Genomic DNA, 21670 nt, shown 5'->3' with positions numbered 1-21670 from the left:
GAATTCTCCGATATTGCCACCTTGTGCCAGATCTGGTCTGGTTTATGAGAAAATTTATACATTCAATTAATTTGCATTGAATAAAGCCAGGCTGGTGTAAGAGCATTATGCAACAGAAAACGAGGGTAATCCAGCTCTCCCATTTCCCTTGATCCGGAATGAGTTTTATCAATTTTACTCCAGACTGCCGGTCATTAATTCCCCACGTTGTTTCAGAGCTTTATTCTAGCACAACCTCATCAGTGCCCATTCTTGATTCATTATTTTTCAGTGCTTTAAATGGAAGCATATGCCAGTAAGCATTGGCATGATGGCTTTATCAACACCCAGGTGGCAGTGGGCTGGCCGAGAGCCGAGAGAGAGCAAAGGAAGAGATGTAGTGTTAGTAGGGTGGCATAGCAGGCGTGAGGAAAGAGAAGAGAAAAGGGAAGTGCCTGTAAATGAGAGTGAGAAAAATATTGGGACAAGTTCTTGAGAAGAAAAAAAAAATCAGCAGACTCCTGTCAAGACACTGTCACTTCTCACTGAAAGATTACCTGACGAGGAGCAATTTCAGAGTTCTATTTTATAATTAGATGCGTCTACTAATTATGAATACTCTGTGATAAATGACAATATTATTACTTGCTTTAAGCTGAATATTTTTCCATCAGGTGGCATGTTTGTGGTAAATGAGGGATCCAGTGCATGTCTGTGTGGTGGGGTGTTGGAGGCCACTGATCTAGACACATATCAAGACCAGCTCATCTTTCACTTGGTGACACCACCTCAGTATGGGTTCCTAGAGAATACCCTTCCTTCCCCTGGCTTTGAGAAGAGCAATGCTGGACTAAGAGTGGGTCAGTAGTATTCTCAAGGCTCTGTAAATGTACCGGCTGACTGATTTGCCAAGTAGAATGTGCTCCTTTATGTGCTCTCATTATGTTTAACTTTAACCATTAACTATGCCTAAAATAAGAAAGATATGATAGGTTAATAAAAAATATTGTTGAAGCCCCAACATTAGCCCTGAACATAAACCTAATCCCTTAACCTTACCCTGATTGGTTAATAAGAATATTTTTCCTGGACCAACAGATGTGCTACTTGCCGAAATCACAGCACACAAATGTGCCTATCCTGATACGCTATTGTCCACTTGAATGCAGACAACCAAATTATACTTTGGCTTTTACTTTCTGTTATGTCAGACTTATGCAAGTATAAGGCCTTCCCTTTCAGACCGCTAAGTCATATTGTATAAATAAAGTTTCTTTCAGCCAGCTCCACCTCAGCTCGGGGTTCATCAACTATGTCCAGTCAGTGCACCAGGGTGTGGAGCCTACAGCGGATTACTTTACCATCAGTGTCAGTGATGGGATTCAGCGATCAGCACCATTGCCCTTCTATATCATCATCAACCCTACCAATGATGAGATTCCGTCACTGCTGCTTGGCAACTTCACAGTAAGCTATTCTTTTGGACACACTATTAACCAGTTAGCAAACATTCCATAATTTGTTTTCCAGACAACTTTCCTACTGTCTTTTCTACTCTCCTCTAAATAGGTCATGGAAGGAGAGATGAAGGATCTCAGTCCAGATATTCTAAATGCAATGGACATCGATATTCCATCAGATACTCTTACCATTAACATCCTGGTTCCCCCAGCCCATGGAACCTTACTCAATGGAATATACGGTCTTGAGATGAGTCGTTATAAAAACATGAGCCCAGAGGTCCTCCAAAGAACCTTAGCAATCCAGTCTTTTACGGTCCAGGAGCTACATCAAGGTGAGCCAGGAGCTTTTCCCCTTGATTCTGTTTTAGTGAGATTCTAGGGTACCACACTCTGCTTGTTGAGGACAGTGTCTCTTTCCTTGGTCAAGCCACCCCTCTGTGCCTTCCATAGGGCACTGGTTTGTTATCACTGTGGGTATCCAGGCTTGCAAAACAGATGTTGCAGGACACAAAGGTCACTGAGTGCCTGTGGTGCTTCTGCTTCATCTGCAAAGTCTTTCCAACTGCTCTCTGCGCAATTAAGTCACAGCCACTGTGCATGAGGTACTTGGTGACTGCACAGCTTTGCTTGTTAGTGAGTGATAAAGAGCTGTACAAACATAGGTGACCAGGTCACTGACAAAAAGGATAATTTTCATTGTTGTTATTCTCGCCAGTCATTTTAGATAGAGTCTAAAGTTTTGAGAGCTAGTGGTATAAGTCAAAGGATTAGTGTTACAAGATTAGCAATTGCAAACATCAAGGAGCTTGGGGCTGCTTACACAAACGCAATTTTGTGTCCATCTGTGGTGTTGTTAAATTGTTTTTCTATGCAAGCATGCACTAAATGGACATTTTTGTCCATTGCGACATGTCTCGTTGCTTTTTCAGTGTCACGAGTAGGAGTGGCAATATTTTTTAGACACCTAAAGTTTCTAGTGACACCTGCGTTCTGTCATATTTGATGTGTTGAGTCTAGCTTTTTTTAGCCCAAGAACACATTTGGTCTGGACAGCTCCAAAGGAGCCATTCATTTTGCATCTATCAACTGCATTTTTCGATTATTTTTTCTATGAAAACATGCGCAAGATGAACATTTGCATTTTGTTCTATTTGTTGTGCTGCATCTAGCTTTTTTAGTACAAGAATGCGTTAGTACGGTGGCCGACAGAACTCAACGTGCTGCAACCTAAAGAAGACGCATGCAAATAGAAAAAAACGCATGCAAATAGAAAAAAACGCATGCAAATAAAAAAACACCCGCAAATTAAGAAAACATCTTCATCAGTTTCACAACACACGTGTGCTCCAAATATTCACAACACAACCAAATACAGAAACGCACTGCAAAAGTTCACAACACAACCAAATACAGAAACGCACTGCAAAAGTTCACAACACAACCAAATACAGAAACGCACTGCAAAAGTTCACAACACAACCAAATACAGAAACGCGCTGCAAGTAACACAGAACACAACGGAAATGTTTCCGGGGGAACCAAATAAGTGACGAACCCCGCTGGGATGTGCTTATTGCACGTGAGCATCCCTATGCCCTACTCCCTTCGAAGGGCAGACGGCAGAGCTCTTCAAGTGGGACTTTGGAGTGAGCATGGCACTAGTGTGCCATTTATGTAGCCGTTTGGAAAGCACTTGATGAAGGGAGCAATGAAAGACAACTTCCAACGTAATTATTTTCACCTGGGATGTTCCCATGACAACGCAGCACGTTGTCCATCAGCTGAATAGCTGTTCTGAGGACAGAAATATAATGCGATAACAGCATTAAATTTCTGTCCTCAGAACAGCTATTCAGCTGATGGACAACGTGCTGCGTATATATAGATATATAACGGTTGCAAATAAATTTATTTTTACTTTACAAAAAAACTGTTAAAATATGCGTTTTATATATCCGTTATATATCTGTGTGTCAGTGTCTCAACTTTAAAACATTGGACCCTACATTACCTACACCTTCTTATGAAACTTTTCTTTATGAAAATTTAAACATAACATTAAACAATTTGTATAGTGTAACTCACAGCCATGGAGAGAATGGCTCTGGTGTAACTGATGTAAAGATTAATATCTTTCCTTCATGTTCTTCTTCTCTATCTTTTTTATTTATTTTAGTTTTCAGCTCATTGTTCTTTTCTCATTTCTGATGATATTGAACATATTGTTAATACATTTTGTATATTGTATACAAGTTGTATGTCATAATAAATTTATCTCTGTATGTTTTGCGGAAACAAAAGTTAAAATAAATAAAATAAAATAAAGTAGAATTTTGAGCTGTAAGCAAAGAGTAGAAGAACTATAAAAAAGTATAATATTCCAATATAATATTATAATATTATTTCTATATACAATATATTACAATATTATTTTAATATTATAGTTTATTTATAAAAAAAATATATAGGCTTTCACTTCTTGTCAATATCAGTTCTTTGCTGTAAGCACGTCCCAGCGGGGTTCGTCACTTATTTGGTTCCCCCGGAAACATTTCCGTTGTGTTCTGTGTTACTTGCAGTGCGTTTCTGTATTTGGTTGTGTTGTGAGCTTTTGCAGCGCGTTTCTGTATTTGGTTGTGTTGTGAGCTTTTGCAGCGCGTTTCTGTATTTTGTTGTGTTGTGAATATTTGGAGCACACGTGTGTTGTGAAACTGATGAAGATGTTTTCTTAATTTGCGGGTGTTTTTTTATTTGCATGCGTTTTTTTCTATTTGCATGCGTCTTCTTTAGGTTGCAGCACGTTGAGATCTGTCGGCCACCGTACGTTTGGCCTTAATGGCCACATTTAAATGTAACAAAACCACTTAATCAACTTTCTAAAATACTGAAATATTTCTTTCTTGTGCTAATCCATAGGAATGAAGATCATGTATTTGCATGATGACACGGAAACCCTCAAGGACGCTTTCACCATACAGCTGACAGATGGTGGGCACACAGTCCAGGAGACTGCGTGTGTCCGCATCATACCAGTCAATGATGAAAAGCCATGGCTACTAAAGTAAGGATGCCCTGGGACAAATTCAAAGCCAAAAAGGCGGATGAAAGCAGAATAGGGAGAGGGATTTTAGTAGCAGAGATTGGACAGGAACAGAAGGGGGAGGACGATATTGAATGGGTTTTTAGAGAAGGGGGGTCAACCAAACCTGTACTGCACATGTGGCTGGGGAATCTGTGTGACTGAGTGACTGGGAATTAAGTTACATCCTTGAGTAAATTGCTAATTTTTATTCCACCCTTTTCCTCTAAGATCAGCACGTCCCTGTGTTGGCTGAGGGTTTGCATGTAAACTCCACAACAGCATAAATAATGTGTCTTTTTGGCAGATGCCTGCTTCCTTGTTGTAGTATCCTCATGGATTATGATGACAGGCCGATTCTGCTTGCCTTCCTTTCCTCTAGAAGCAGCTGGCTTTGGCTGTTTGTGTATTTATTTATTTAGGATTCAGAATTCATTTTAGCATGCAGACTTGGCATCTGTACCTCTGGTGTCCAAAGCATCTTGCTCTTTGTGCTAAGAAATGCTGGTGTTGAGGTTGAGGCCCTGGAGAGGAGAGTCATCTCCAGTGTAGTGCTTGAGGCAGGGGATCACGACACCCCCAGCAACCAACTTCTCTACATTCTCAACACAGGTCCCAGATTTGGCCTTATTCAACTCAGGGTTAGTAAGGATGGGTTATTTTCAATCATGTGTGATATGCATATTGAAGTAAAGGTAATGTGCAAGTGATGAGCCATGTTTTCTGTTTTTTTCTGCAGACAGAAACTGGATGGATTGACCTGAGTCCAGGTCAGAATTTCACCCAGGAGGACGTGGAGATGAACCATCTGTGGTACACTCACACAAAAATTAGTGGTTTCAAAGGTCACGACAGATTTAACTTTGTTCTCAGCGATGGAGACAACAAAACACCTCCACAGAGTTTTTTCATCTCGGTTCGCACCGTTCAAAAGGGTGAGTTTAATTATGAACAACACAGAATATCTAGAAACCTAGTAGAACCTGTAGATATGGGTCAAATGTAATGCTTTCAGCATGGCTTACACCTTACATATTCATTTTTCAGTCTTGTTACTGCACCAGGCTTTTGACAGTTCAACAAAATGTCATGAAATATTATTACACTCCAAATTTTGTCCAGTGAGGTTATAGTATTGGAATAGGGACAGGCCAATTTACATCCAGTGAATGATCAGTTTTTCTATTTCTATCAATCAAAGTCCAAGGAAAAAACTTTGGTGACAGATTAAATCTGTGAATGTATAATTTAAAACACTGGCACCCCCTATGGCCAGAATGATTTTGCCAGTTGGGTGAACATGGAAGGCATGGCAGCCTTTGTCCTCTTGGCTCTGTTCTGCTTATCCTGGAGGAACAAAGGTGAGAACGTTCTGGCACCAAGGATGAGCCACCTTTAAACGCCCAGCTTGAATTATTAACAGAGCAGACGCCAAACATCTGTAGTCCTGCCCCAAGATCCCAGTACTGTCCCTTCTGTCACAACCAAATCTCACACATCAACAAGCTTACTTGCACACAACTTGCTTTGGGCCTAACAATTTTGCATTCTTCATACTGTACATTTGCATTTAGCCTCATAAACTAAAGTTTTGTAGCAAAATAAATAATGTATTAATTATGATTAAATTAATTATTAATTCAATGTTTTTAAATGTTCCTTTGCAGTATATCTAGGGCTGTACAGTGCAAGAATCACACTCGCATTTGCTAAGCATATCATTCTGCATTTGGGATCCACATAAGTGCTTTTGTGCCGCTCTGTATTGGAGAGTCTTCCATGAGGACTAACAGTTTTGTGCAATAAAAGGTTATAATTATATAGCCTATTTGTTGAATATTTGTCAGTTATTTTATTTTAGGGCTACGCTTGGTAGCCATATATACTGTACCAGAGAAAAGCATCTGATCGGGGTCTGGTTGTCATGCAGTGTAATATATACATGGCTGCCAACTAGTCGATTTTGAATAGTTTTTGCACATCCTTAAAATTATAAAGTTGCACATCCATACTAGAACATAGTAAACCTACTAGGTTAAATAATTAATATTCATGAGAAAAGCCTTCACCTTAATTGAATCAGCAAAGAAATATCACTAATAAAATGTGTAGTAGTGAAGTCATATTTCAATAATAATATTAACAGACATTATTATTTTATATATTATGCTGTGTGAAACAGATCAAAAGTTAAAATGTTTAAATAGTTAGAAATGTCATACATTTTAATATATATTTTTAACAGATAAAAGGAAGGGCAAGGAGGAGGCGGGAAACGGCTGAACAGTAAACAAACTTTAATGATATAAATGAACTTAAACATAAAATGCGGCCGCGTGCTTCTCTCTCTCTCTCGAACCGGCATCTCCGGCTTTCCTTCATCTCGCTCTCCTGCTGATCAGCTGATTCAGCGCAGCCGTGCTCCATCACGGCCACGCCCTCCTCCTCATCACAATATTATTTCCCTGTATATTCATATTTGAATTTTCATGAACTGATCTGGCATATGTTCATAAGGTGATCAGTTGTGTCTACTGTGATCAGTTGTGTCCACCTGCTTATGCATATGTTGTGTCACAAAACAGTAACATCTTTTGACTGCTCCTACATTTCATACAAGCTCATAACAAATCTTAACTTGGTGGTGCGAGTGCTCCTCAATAAAAAAAATTGTGTAATCTGTGCCCTGATATCTAAACACAATATAACGCCTCTGTAACCAATTTGACCTGCTTACCGCATACAGGGGACATTGCTCTCATCACTAAACATGTGACCTTGATGGAAGGAGAGAGAGTCATTCTTACTACTGACATTCTGATGGCAACAGACAGTGGAAGCAAGTCAGATGAACTCATATACACGGTGTCCAACCCACCTGAACATGGACACCTGCACATGGTTCAAAGTCCAGGGGTTCCTGTGTGGTCCTTCTCCCAGATGGATGTAGCTGCCAATCGGGTATGCTACACTCATGACAACAGCCATTTTGCTGACCGTGATTCCTTCAGGTCAGTGGTATTATTGTTCTTTTTAGATTATAATAGGTTGCATTTTTACTGTAAGACCAAATGCACAGATCCAATATTTTGATGCACAAACCAATGATAACCGATGATGTTTACATTAAAAGTCCCCCAGGGTACATCAGGCAGCACTATTTAACTAATTAGATTTTTAGCAGTACTGCTGTCAAGTGTTCAACATGAAAGAGACCAATTTTTGTTATTACTATTATGTACCATAATGACTAATTATTTTGCATGCACCTGTTCTTAGAAAAATCCTAACTCTTGTGCTGGCTACTTGTGTTCCCGGGTCAAAATGACAGACCCATTTTGTTTCTCATATAATCCATATATTATTTTTACATTTTGCATTCGATATTTTTTTCAACTTCATTTCTATTAACTAGAAGAGGTTTTGTACCTCTTTTTGGAATTTATTGACAAGACTAAATTTGCCGAGCTAATGCTACAAAATCTTTGCGTAAAAAAAAAAAATTGTTGTTTTTTTAATGGATATTTTTACTATATTAAATACCATAATGTCCTGTTTAAAACACTAATTTGTTTTGATGTTTAACCAGAATTTGTTTAACTCCAAAAAAACACCACAGAGAAAGTCACACTTGTTGTGTTCCAGGTCAAAACTGAATGGCCTCATAAAATTTATATAAATCTCTTATGATGAATATATTTTCACTAGATATTGCATTAGATCTTTTTGTTGACTTGATTTCTAGTAATTAGAACTTATTGATACAGGCTTTATTGACCGGACCATTTACAAATTCTGGTCAATAGTTAAAATAGCATTATTTATTATTTTTAATTTTCTGTGCTATTTATCACACAATTATTATGTTAATGTTCTTTGTTAAATATTAAAAGAAGTTTGCTTTGACACTTATTTTCTCAAAAATGGCACATACTGTACATTCTTACTCTTTGTGAGAATGTGAAAGTTCCCAAAACACATTGTCATAATACTGATTTTTTTTTTCTTGTGGGGTCAACAAAAGTTCAGAAGTTGCCTAGTATATCAAAGGGTGTTTACACATCCGCATATGTGCTCATCACATGTCAGTAAAAAAAAAATTTTCTTTCTTTTTTGACCCGGCCATTCATTTCCAGTGGTTGGTCATTTTTGACTGGGAACACAACAGGTGTAACAAAGTAAAATAAAACCAATAATGATCAGCCCAAAGTTGGCATAACCTCAGTCATCTCAAAACAAGATTAGAGATTATGTAAAACAAAGAGACAGTCAAAAAGTGACAGTCATATTTGCTTCATTTGCATGGATTTGGCAGTAAACTGACATCAGTCAGGGTGTACAGCTGACCTGTGCCGTCTTTCTCATGCGAATCTATAACTGGGTTTGCCACCCAAAACTCTGGCTTGGTTTCACCACTGGGTCATCTGGGAGCAAACAAACCTTCCCAAGCCAAGCCTAACAAGGGGCGGGTGGCCCTTCAAAGAGACTACAAAGCACTCTGTGCCAATGTGTTCAGTCAGCACAGCATGGGGCAGTATGGGGTCCAACCACAGCACACAGACAACATGGCGTTGTTCATGTGGGGGGCGGTGCACTTTCAATAAGCAATTCTAAAACAATTGCAAGAGACTATCGAAAAAGGAGTGGATGGTCATGATCTCTTATGGATCAACCAGGGCAGGGGTGTTACACACCCATTTTTTTGAGAGGGTGCCAGTGGCAGTCCTGGCTCACTTGTTTCCCTTGATAAGAAAAGATGAAGAAAAGAAAAAAAACAATTAAGTTCTTTCAACTAAGTGTACGACTTTTAGTTTTGGGCCCTATGATTTCTGTAGTGCTTAAAACACAGAATTTCACAGAACTTGACATGTGGGATAAAATGAACATATGCATGCAAAATTAATCCAATTAAAACCCTGATATGTCCAAGTGTGATTATTAAACCACAAAAAAAATTTAAACATTTTAATGAAATAAATATATAGTCTGCATGTGCTGGCCGCTTTAAAGTAAATCTGCGAAGTCGTTCAAACACTGAAAACACCACATCATGAGCATTACGTGTCCTCTACATGTGTGTAGCAGTTGAATTTGAAGCGTGCAGCACATGCAGACTATATTTATTTCACAATCATACTAGGCCATATAAAAAAAAAATTGTAACATAATGTTGTGTTTTAGATTATGATGTGAGGATGTGATAGAAGTGTTTTATTTGTAACTGAATATGCATGTTTACATGCACAGCAATACATGGATAACAACCAAAAATCAGCAAGCTTCTTATCAAAACCGATATTTGATGTTAAAACATCAACATCAACAATATCATATTAGACAAATAGCTAGCTAGCAGCTACCGAGTCTCATTATTGGTTTCAATGACAGGAGTGATGTGTAGCCACTATCCTGCTAATACTTCCTAACAGGCCGATTTCATAACTGTGATTCAGTTAACTAATTGTGTGTATAATTTTGCCAAACTGCTTGCGTTTTTAGCAAGATATATCTGATTTGATCATCTAGATTTAGAACATAGGCTTTAAAGTTTATCAACGATATTGGAAACGAAATTTTTCTTTTCAATACATATCTATACTGTTTTCTCGCCCAGCCCTAACCTTACCCTGATAAAGGAAAACTTTTTTAAATGTAATATGTATAAGCCTAGTAGGTTTAAGAATGTGCATGTAAAACCATTTTTGCCAACAATAATTTTTAAAGTTGCATTCAAAGTTCACCTCGAAAACTTTAGGCGGCATGGGCATGATGCGTGACTCGTTTAAAATGCAATGGTCGAACTAGTTTCTGTGTCTTTACCGCATGTATTTGTGTAAATGCCAGGCAGAAGAGGCAGCTTGCGACAAAAGATCTCCCTGATCAGGAAAGACACCTGAGCAAACACCTGTGTGTCAAACTCCAGGCCGACAGGGTTTTGTGTCTCCCTCTGCTCTGTCTTGACAGCTGATGATAAATGGCCATTATTAAGAAAGTAATAACCCTGGCATTGGTAATACGGCTCTAAGAGATGTAGTCCAGAGACCGGAATCCCTGGGCACAATTACAAAGCAAATATGGGACAATGGCAATGCCAGATGTTGCACCAGTTTGGCTGCGAGACTGGACCTGTGTGTTGGTTATGAGTCTAGTGCGAGGTGGCAGTCATGTTGTTTACAATGGCTGGCAATTTTCAGCTGCAGGGCAATATGTGTCGGGAGGCAGATTGGCTTGGCAGAGGGTGGAATGGAGACTCGGCTTGTCTCATACCCCTCCCAGTCCCATCTTTCTGCTCCGACACATCAACCATGTTGGGTGAGGATAGCAGCTAAGAACATGTTTTAAAACTGAAGAGCCCTAACACATGTTGCGACAATTGCGAGGTGAAATGTCCACTCAAAGGTGCTAAAAGCAAAAGGACTTGTACCCCGGTTCTTCGCATAACACTCTATCTAGTGTTCATTTCACCAGGAAACTGCCATGAAAAAATATTTCGTAAAAATTTATGTATAGCCATATGTTTCTATGAGACTAGGTTGTTTATAAAAGAAAGTGTTTGAACATATCTGAATCCTAGAAACACAAAATTCTGAAAGAAAATTTGCTTTCTCGTACAGCTTTGTTGTCAGCAATGGTGTGACATCCAAAAGTGGGATGATTCTATTCACTGTGGAACATAGTGACCGTATCCCACCCACCCTGAGCATCAACAAAGGCCTTCAGCTCACAGAGGGTACAGTAAAGATCATATCCATTAATGACGTGAAACTGACTGATCCAGACACAGCTCTGGAGAATCTCACCTATAATGTTATTCAAAGCCCACAATATGGCAAGTTGCTCTTGAAAGGATTGCCACTTTCTAAGCCCCGTTTCACACAATTGGACATCAACAACATGGATCTAACTTACCACCATCTGAATGGGCGAGCTAAGATCGACAGGTTCACCTTCCAACCCACTGATGGAACAAACACAGGTTATTTGGAGTATGGCCAGCTGAAGACTGAGCCTGCAGTGTTCACTATACAGGTAGATATTCACTATACAGGTCACTATTGTGGTGGTGATTTTAAATGAGAACGCCCCCCTTGTGTCATTGTGTTCCACTGGGGTAAAGCAATTCAGAGTAAACTTCCCGTCGCCTTCGAAGGAATGCAATGTGAAGGTTGTACAAAGAAACATTTATCTTTAACAACGCTATCAAAGTGAATAACGGGCACAACAATGGTGCTACAGCATGGGCCGCCATGTTGATTGTTTTGGGTTGAATGGATCACATGACTGCGTCACATGACAACAAATACATCATTGTTTTCAGATATCTCAGTTTTCCCTGTTCACACTACAGTGCGAAGACTGTGTTTTCAAATGTATCCACTTGGGTCTTGGGAGAGCGTTTTCGAAAAGCTCAGTTATCGCTGAACAAATGTGCTGTCTCAAGTGTGGACAGGCCCAAAAAAATTTAATGTAGCGAAATTAATATGTTTTCAAATCAAAACATATTAGTGTGGATGTGGCCTTACTTGTATTGAACCCTGGAACATTCCTTTAAAATGTAAACATTCAAAAAACTTAAAACTCAACCACAAAACACTGATTTTCAGCAGACCCTTACAAAAACGTTCCATGGTAAACATGGTTTCAGTAGATACTGAAGTTATTGTTAATTATATTATGCAAATTCTAGCAGATCAATAGGCATATTTGATGTCACAATATATTATAATAAATGCCATGGTTACAACAATTAGCCTATGTTTACTAAATAAACTAATTATAAATTAATTTAGTATCTCCTTTTGTAAGAATCTTTTTGAATGACTTGAGAGGCTAATAGCAAGTTAGCATAGTTTTATTTTAGTAATGTATCGCTATGGTTACCATAGTCAACTTTTGCAAGAGGACTTTACCATATTCACTGTTTAATTTAAGCCTTGTTCACATGACTCTCAAGAAAAAGGACTTGCAAACTAACCAATGGGCACAGATTAACGGGTTAACAAAGCGCTCCCGGTTGTATTGCATGTTAAACAGCCAGGCTTTATTGGCCAGGTGCGCGTGCAGGTCCAGTTCCTTTCACCATGTCAAAGCGTCGTACTCTCGAGGCCTGCGACACAATTTTATATTCTGTAAACGGTCAGCGAGGCGGCAAACGCGCTGGCCAGCACATCCAGCCTTGTGCCACAGAGAGAGAAAAAAACCCACACCCGCTAGCACAGGTGAACCAGTTGAAAACTTTGTTCGCGCCCTATGGGAGCGCGCGCAATTTGCACACTGCGACGTGAGCCAAAAGCGCGTGCTTGTCTAAACACGCGACCTATGAGACCCGGGTGGTCATAAATAATATCTACCTATCTCCTCACGCGAATTTACCTGTTTACATCGATCTAACAATAGCGCAGTTTGTTAAAAAAAATAAAAAAAAAATATATATATATATATATATATATATATATATATATATATATATATATATATATATATATATATATATATATATATAATAAAATGTAGGCTATTCAATAAATGTATTTTGCACCATTTTAATCATAAAATATATAATATTTAAAAACAATAATAAACATAATACAATATGTAATGTATTATTATAATTTATATTCATTGTATAATTTATTGTTTGCATATTTCGTGATATATTATATTTATATAAATTGTATTCATTCAAATGCAGTTTTCTTTTAAATATAACGTTTGAAGACCCACAATTTCAAAGCACTCGCTTTTTAATCTTAGAAAAACACCCAAAATCTCACTCTGAAATCTCATTTTACTGTTAATAAAATACAACTATTTAAATGTAATAAATAATCAAACCTTTTAAAAAATTTAAAAATGTTATTTAAAAAATAATATATATATATATATATATATATATATATATATATATATATATATATATATATATATATATATATTTATTGTTTATTTTTTGGCTACAGTAAACAAAGACTATGAAATGCAAGCTTTTCTTGTAGATGATTATGTAAGGCTTCCCTCTTGTGGTAATCTAAATGTAATGCAGTTTGAATGACTGTTCACTGTAGCTTGAATTGTTCTAATTTCCCTTTACAGATAGAGATATTGGACAAAACACCTCCCAATCTTGTAAATAAACAGATTCCAAGTACTGTGGAGAACCTTTCGGATGACAAACAGGTTATCTACATCACCTCCAAAGAGCTGCAAGCCTCAGATCCAGACAGCCCAGTAGACACACTCGAGTTCACAATCACAAGGCCTCCGCATTTTGGTTACCTTGAGAATGCCCTCACAGGCAGGTGCATGGGTCACCAATGGTCTGGACTGTCTTTATTATGCACAGATTGTGTCCCAATTATAATGTCATTTCTTGCCCATTTTTAGGTGCCTATATCAAAGGGCGCTTTACACAGAAAGATCTGGGCCAGAAAGCAGTGCGCTATGTCATACCTGCAGATATTGAAGTGACAGCAGACAGCTTTGAGTTTCAAGTCATAGATCCTGCAGGAAACACCATGCTTCCAGAGGTGTATGTGTACTTTTGTTCTTGTTTTGATTACAATACAGTGCCTCAACCAACATATGCACAAATGCAGCTTCTGAATATTATAGGTGTATGTTTAACTAAATGTAAAGTACATTTACAAATATTATACAAATATTGAAATTGAGGTAGGCCTGCATGACTACTCCAGTCATTTCAGTTGCAGAGAAAGCTATTTTATTCTTTATAGGGCACATTTAACAATATCAATAATTTTAGTTGAATACTTTATTTGATATCATGGATAAATATAAAATTTTCTCTTGTAATCAGCTTTGCATTTTGCAATTTTCAGTGCGAATAAGGCAAGTTGCTTCTGCACATGAAATGGCTACATGCTTTTCAAAAGTTATTTGGAATCTATTGGATTTCTGGACATTATGATTTCAGACCCAATGTGATTTTGGCTTTTCAACTGCCAACACAGGATGGAATTCAGGTGGTCTCGAGTGGAGATGTCTGCTTCCTGTTACCGTGTTTGTGAGAATGCAGGAACTCTAGCCGTGCAGGTGATCCGCAGTGGGAATAGCAAAGATCCAGCATACATCGGCATACAGGTGTGGTTTACTTACAGTATCCGAAAGGGCCATCACCCTTCTGATATTTTTGCATCAATTCACGTGTTTACCTTTTCATGTGTACATAATTACTGATGTTGTGTGAACAAACCCCATAGACACAGGTTCTGGTCCCATGTTAATCAAGAATTAATTATGTCCACATAAACAATAGTGAGCGCAATTCAGTTTACTCCACTGACAGTTAGGCTTAGTGTTGGGGTTAGGCCATATGGCTCATAAATATGCATTCCTGTTTAATGTATTACAAAATTTACAATTAAAAGGATAATTTGCTTTACAACTCACATTTGGTGCCTTTCTGTGGACAAATCACACAGAAATTCAAGCTTACATGAACTTCAAACTTTAGCCACTGGGGCAGCGATTCGAATTTCAGTAAGCTCAGATCAATTATAGAGAACATTAGTGTGAAATGTTTCGATTCTATGTTTAGAAGTAACTCCTGTCATCCATTACGAAAATGAAGAGTTCATGGCAAATTTGCCACAAACTTGCCGCAAATTCCCACTGATAATTTTCAGATGCAAATGCGCTTTGCGGCAAACTTGTGGCAAACTTGTGGCAAACTGTCCATTGTTACCAAAGGTTTGCCGGAGGTTCAAACATTTGCGGTGAATCAAAAGTTCATTTTCATGTGAAAATAACAAACGTCAAATTTGCTGAAAATTTGTGGCAAGTTTGCAGCTATTTTCAATTTTTTTGTAAGGTATGTCGGAGCAACATTTCGAAGAGATATGGCTGAGCAAGTGCATTGAAGTCAGTATATTTTAAGCAACATACCTTAATGATAACACATAATTTAGAACTAAAAGGACTAATCGCTTTACAACTCACTTTGGTGCCCCTCTGTGGACAAATCACACGGAAACTGTAGCTCATGTGAACTTCAAACTTTGGTGACTGGGGGCAGTGTTTCAAATTTCAGTAAGCTCAGATCGATTTCAGCTGAAGAACTTCAGACTTTCTGTCAACGAATGCACAGTGAGATCAGTCTAGAAAATCTTCCCCTCCCCATGTCACGCCAGGTTTGACATGATGTCAGATGCTTTGATTCTTCACATCTCATCTTGATAAATGATATTTGAATACAGGTGGGGTGGATGGATGGGACAATTACTGCTTTTTTGTTTTTCAGGTAGAAGAGGGAACAGCCAAAGTTGGGAGAGACTTCACTCACAGTTCTGCCAGTCTAATACAGTTTGATGCAGGTGGCTATTACCTCAAACTTCTGCTATTATTATTTATTTGATTCCTTATCTTAGTTTGAGAATATGCGAAATAACCAATTTATCTTTGTCTAGGCGTACATAACAAAATGTGGAACATTTACCTCAAAGACGATGGGCTAGAAGAGAACCATGAGAAATTTGTGGTGGTTTTGCAGTCTCCAAAGAATGCTATTTTGGGACAGCGGAACAAGTCTGTAGTTGAGATTGTGGATCCTAGAAATGGTAAAGTCTGACCTGTATCCCTTATCCTGTAGAGGCTAGTGAATGCTTGATTTTTCATGTCCCGTTCCATCTCGCATAGGGTTGAGCACTCAGCCTTTCAAAGTATACTCTTTTGACCACAAGCCCATATGGACGTGTTCAATGCATGCACACTACGACTATCTAGAGAAACTAAGGCTAAAGTACTTTGGTTGTCTATGTGCCATTATGTCACTTTACTTTGCGCAGGATTTAACAGCACGCTGAAAATGTATAAACCCAAAACATTATTTTATGCAAATACATTAAAGCAGGCACTACTAGCTACACAAGCTCGATTTTATGCATTGTTGCGGTCCAAAAATGTGTCAGACTGCGATTTATAACACAACGCTAGTAAGCATTGCAGCCTGGGGCACCATAGCGAACATTAGTGTGAACTGCTCGCTTCTATGTTTTGAAATATTTGTCATGGCAAAACGCCTAATAAAACTGGTGTGTATTACCACCACAGTAACTCTAGAATTCACGTTAGCATGTCCAACCAGACTGCACATTGGCCAAGCGCTCGCATCTGCGTACTTGTACATGCATAAACTATGATTCTGGCCTAACTCTACATACCCACCACAATACGCATATTTCTATATTATTTGAGAAAATATTTCCCCTCCAGGCAGGTGTAATCCAAATGACCTTATTGTTGAAGAAGATGAGAAGCAACATCCTTTCCAAAGCCCCCCAAATATCCACGAACCGGATCCACCACAAGTTGACGAATACACTCCAGACCCAAGGACCGCAATCCTTTGGGAGAACTATCCGCCAAGAGGGGATGTACCATATCGCACTCACTTCAGTCATTACAGCGAAGGTAAACCTCAGGATCAGGTCTTTAGCAGTCAAGGCCAGAGGCAGATGCGGATGCTTGGTCGAAACAGACACAATGTGAGTGAGAGAAATTCTTTTCCTAATTTACTTATTTAACACCTAAAGTATTACTATAACACTTTATTCACTTGATCATGTTTTTAGACACATCTGTCAGAGATGGACAACAGAAATCAAGAAAGAGTTTGGAGAGTAGGTTTTATTCTTTTTTCTTTTGAGCTTACAGTACCTAAATTTGATACATGTTAGGATCACATAACCAGCCGAATACTAGAATACTGGCACCCTGTTATTGTACAATTTCACTCATTAATTCAATTCATAGTTGACTATGAATAGTGAATTTCTACAATAGCTTCAGTAACTAAAAACTATTATGTTTAAATGATGCATCCACGCCCCTAGGTGTCAGTGTAATTCCAAGACAACAATTAAAAAACTACTTAGTGCACCTTTAAGGCTGAGGTTAAGTTGTGACAAATGTGACATATAATCATCTTCTCCATTAGTTCCATGGATTTATCCCAATGAGACCACAGGAAAAGATGTCAGAACCTCGAGTCCACTCTGAACTGGAGATCACTCCAATCTGGAATTGGTCTGGATTTTCTTCTGACACCGGAGCAGTAGAGACTTTCCAGAGAGATTCAGCCTTTTCTGTAATTGATTCAGGAGTGCGACAACACAAGGTATACTTCAGAATTTCCTCTAACATGAGACTAAAATCTGTCTGTCTGTCTGTCTATCTATCTAGTGTACTGTCTAAAATGATACTTTATAATGCAAATGGACTAACATTTTATCTTTCTTTTGTTTCTTTCAGTCTCAGAAGCCTGTAATTATTGGTTGTCCTAATGGCTGGTCTCACTACCGGAGGAACTGTTATATTTTGGGTCCTGGTGTTGCAAGCTGGAGCAGCGCTCAACATGCTTGCTTGCTGTGTGTAACACCATTTACTCTCAAAGAAACATATACGCACATACTTAATACACATACATCTGTCCTTTCTTCACCTAAATATTGGTGTCCTGTCTCCAAAATTAGGCTCGAAGGCAACTTGGCAAGTGTCCACTCGAAGACTGATATGAAGTGGATGTGGAAGTTTGCTGGAAAGCAAGCATTCTGGATTGGTACGCATACCAGTAGTAGTGCACAAACGTTGCCATGGAATTACCATGCTTTTTTTGGGAAATGGTCCAATGGTAATACCAGGTGTTTTAGTTTCATGTTTTTTGGTGTAATTACCATGGCATATGAATATGGTAATCATTCGGTTCCATTGTATATTTAAAATAAACATAGTGCTATAATCTGATACCATCACTGTACTATATGGTTTACTTCAGTACTTATTTTTTTAAGAATTGAATATATACTTTCTTTGTACATAAGAAAATTGCTATGACTTCATACAGGTCTCACTGGTGGTCCAGAACAATGGTCTTGGACTGATGGCAGGCCTCTGACTTTCTCCAGACTCAAAAAGGAAAGGGTGACCGATCATCAGGACCATGCTAGTTCTTCCTGTGTTTTGGCTCAGAACCAGAAGTTATGGATTCCAAAAAGCTGCTTTGATGGATCAGAGCACAGATACATTTGTTCAGCACCTGCACAAATCAGTTAAAGAAGATATAAAATCTTTTAGGATATTTAATAATGTTTTTCTTTCTTCTGAATGATTTAAAAAAAAAATTAGCAGTCAATGTGCTGAATAATTACGTTTTAATTCACAATGGCATGCTTTCTTGATGTTATTAAAATATAAATATCCAATAATGTTGATAACAATAAAAAAAAAAGATAACCTCTATGGAGTTGTTTATTTGTGGATTGTCTACATGCCTGTCAAAATTGACTGTGACTACTCTTAAAACTGCGCTTACTTGATTTGCCTTCTCACATTTAATGACAACGTTAAATAGCTCTATGAGGCACTTATAATGGAAGTGAATGGGGGCACATTTTGGAGGGTTTAAAGGCAGAAATGTGAAGCTTATAATGTAATAAAAGCACCTTCATTAATTCTTCTGTTAAAACTCAAGTATTGATTGTGCTGTAAAATTTAAATAGTCATTTATACAGTTATTTTAAGGTTTTAGGATTTGTTGACATTACATCGTCATGGCAACAAAGTTGTAAAATTGTACACAGAAAAGGTTAGTAAGCAATTGTATCACACTAAAATTCAGTTGAAATGAAGCAGACTGATGGCTTCAACAGAAGCATATGCCATCGATTAACAACAACATCGTTCAGATTGTGATAGGTCTGTCTTTAAATGTTTATAATAATGATCGACACGCCCATGAAGAAAATTTATGGATTTTACTTTCAGAACCTGACAGTTGCACTCTATTAAGAGGAGATTGGACATTTAACCCTACTTTTTTAAAGTCTTAGCATGTAAACATTCTGTTATATAAACTAGAGGTAGACTGATATATCGGTTTTACTGATTAATCAGTGCTGATTGTTGCTTTTTGGAACTATCGTTATCGGCAAAAATCTGTTGATGGTTGTTTGACATTTCAAAATAAGAGTCTGCGGTGTGTTTCAGGATTGTTACTTATATGTCCCATGTAATGCACCAAATCTGAATTTTTTCAGGTTATCCTTTGGATGAACAAAAAACTGTGTCTGGAATTTTATTAATTTTGGTCTCTTTGTCTTTACCTGACATAAAATAGAAAGAATAAGAAATGTTTTGATATTCTATAAATAGATTTTAAAAACTATCCACCGATTAATCTGTTATCGGCATTTCCCACCACCTTAGGTATCGATATCGGCAAAATACTAAAATATAAACTATTACATTCATTTAGAAAATAGTGCAGAAAACCACACCAACTGTGTTACTTTGGAGTTGATCAAACACTTTTTTTTTCTTTGTGCAGCTTTGGATGCAGTATTTCTCAAAGAAAGACACAATTAGTGCAGTCATACCATGAGTTCTGTTTTATTCCTTTTTTTTGTCATCAATTGTTCTGTTATTGTTCCATAAATTATTTATGAACTGGATGTTAGTGAAATATTTCGATGAATTCAACTTTGATTTGATGACTTGTGAAACTTTAGATTTTTTAAGCAATTGAATCATATTAATGAAATGTAAATCTCAAGAACAACAGTGTTTTTCAACAATCTTGTAACACTCTCTTTGACTCAGGGTTCAACAGTTGAAATTATTTTTGGTAATGCCAAATCATGCCCGACGGTAAGAATATTACATCTTTTAAACATTGCAAGTCAAAAGCTGTACAACAGTTTTTGTGCATCAAACCACCAAAAAAGTGGGGCTGTAAACCAGTAAACCGTCACTTGGTGGCATTAGTTCACTTCAAGAGAAGGGACAAATAATGGATCAGAATGGCCATGTCTAAAGTCCTTTTTCTCTTTTCCTTTGAGCAAAATATATTGAATCTTGCACTCTGCTTATGATGGTCAATTGTCAAGGTATGTATCTTGCTTGACACTGGAATGGATATTCATCTTCTGTATGAACACATTTTGCCAATGTTCCCACAGATTCTGGATGCCTTGCTTCAGGCGAGTGGTCTATAAATTCTTTGTTGTCCAATGAGCCGGCCATAAGCTGCACTTCAGGTCTTTGATCATTGTTCAGGTATTATATTATCCCCCTTTAATATCAACCATTGGTTTCTGTTGGCTCAGAATTGACTGAAAATTGTTTCAATTTCAAACTATGGGAGAAAATGCACCCAGTCTGCTAATTTTGTACCACTACAGACCTGCATAGGGACAAAAGCTTTGTGTTAATGACTGCTGAGATGCATAGCAAATTAGTGGTGCAAATTTTTAGATATCACAATTATTAATTTTCACTAATTTGTTTTTCATTTACTTTTTTAAACAATTTTTCAGACTGTGCACCAGGCACAATGCTTGGCCAATCAGGTGCAGCTGTTTTACGGATCACAGCGGCAGGGTGGACACCTTCAACCACAAACCAGCAGAGTTTAAAACCGTAGCTGTAATGGCAAAACTAGAACAGAATGGAACAGGATCAGGAGTAACCAGGAAATTAACTACTCAAAAGACAATAATGTTGTTGATATGGTTGGCCAATATGGACTTTTGAAAAAGAAAAGAAAATGTCTGGGTTCCACAGTGAGGCACTTTGACAATGGAAGTGAATGGGGGCCAACGTGTAATCGTTAAAATACTCACCGTTTTAAAAGTATAGCTATAAGACGTAAACAATATGAGTGTTAACATGATTTCAGTGTGATAACATTGCTTACTAAACTTTTTGTTTAAAGTTATATCCAATTTTACAACTTCGTTGCCATGGCGATGTAATGTATAAAGACTAAAACCACCATAGACTGGTGATTTAAACAACTTTACAGCTCAAATAATACATGAGTTTTAACATATAAATTAAAAGTGCCACATTTCTGCTGTTAAAACCTCCAAAAATGGCCCCATTAACGTCCATAGTAAGTGCCTCACTGTAGCATTGATGTTTTAATCTTTTTTTTTTTTTTTTTTTTTTAGGTAGGCTATTAGCTATTACGAGTAGAAATTATTATTATTCATATTATTATTCATTATTATTATTTGTGGTTATCGACATTATGTCACAAATACTGTCGATTGAGCGGGATATTCCTTTAAGTGTTCAGATCATGACCGACAAGGTTAGCCTATATACGCGTTTTTGTCACAGATGCCCCGCC

General features: G+C 37.7%; 1 protein-coding gene and 1 pseudogene across 1 annotated transcript in view; both read left to right on the top strand.

The window, feature by feature from the left end:
* frem1b (Fras1 related extracellular matrix 1b) overlaps positions 1-18768 on the top strand; it is a 31783-nt gene extending 13015 nt beyond the window's left edge. The window contains 19 exon segments of the mRNA XM_052124560.1: positions 654-839; positions 1250-1446; positions 1549-1774; positions 4359-4503; positions 5021-5162; positions 5261-5456; positions 7268-7532; positions 11136-11550; positions 13615-13816; positions 13906-14050; positions 14493-14622; positions 15782-15854; positions 15948-16097; positions 16753-17024; positions 17112-17159; positions 17477-17656; positions 17791-17906; positions 18012-18097; positions 18383-18768. Coding sequence (XP_051980520.1) covers positions 654-839; positions 1250-1446; positions 1549-1774; positions 4359-4503; positions 5021-5162; positions 5261-5456; positions 7268-7532; positions 11136-11550; positions 13615-13816; positions 13906-14050; positions 14493-14622; positions 15782-15854; positions 15948-16097; positions 16753-17024; positions 17112-17159; positions 17477-17656; positions 17791-17906; positions 18012-18097; positions 18383-18591 — 3383 coding nt within the window. The 3' untranslated portion in view covers positions 18592-18768.
* A 769-nt stretch (positions 18769-19537) lies between these two features.
* LOC127641000 (ATP synthase mitochondrial F1 complex assembly factor 1-like) lies at positions 19538-21069 on the top strand (annotated as a pseudogene).
* The last annotated feature ends 601 nt before the right edge of the window (positions 21070-21670 follow it).

This window comes from Xyrauchen texanus, chromosome 50 (genome assembly GCF_025860055.1).
Source record: "Xyrauchen texanus isolate HMW12.3.18 chromosome 50, RBS_HiC_50CHRs, whole genome shotgun sequence".
Classification (NCBI taxonomy): domain Eukaryota; kingdom Metazoa; phylum Chordata; class Actinopteri; order Cypriniformes; family Catostomidae; genus Xyrauchen; species Xyrauchen texanus.
Note: the sequence above shows the minus strand (reverse complement) of the source record. Positions and strands in the feature narration are given on the sequence as shown.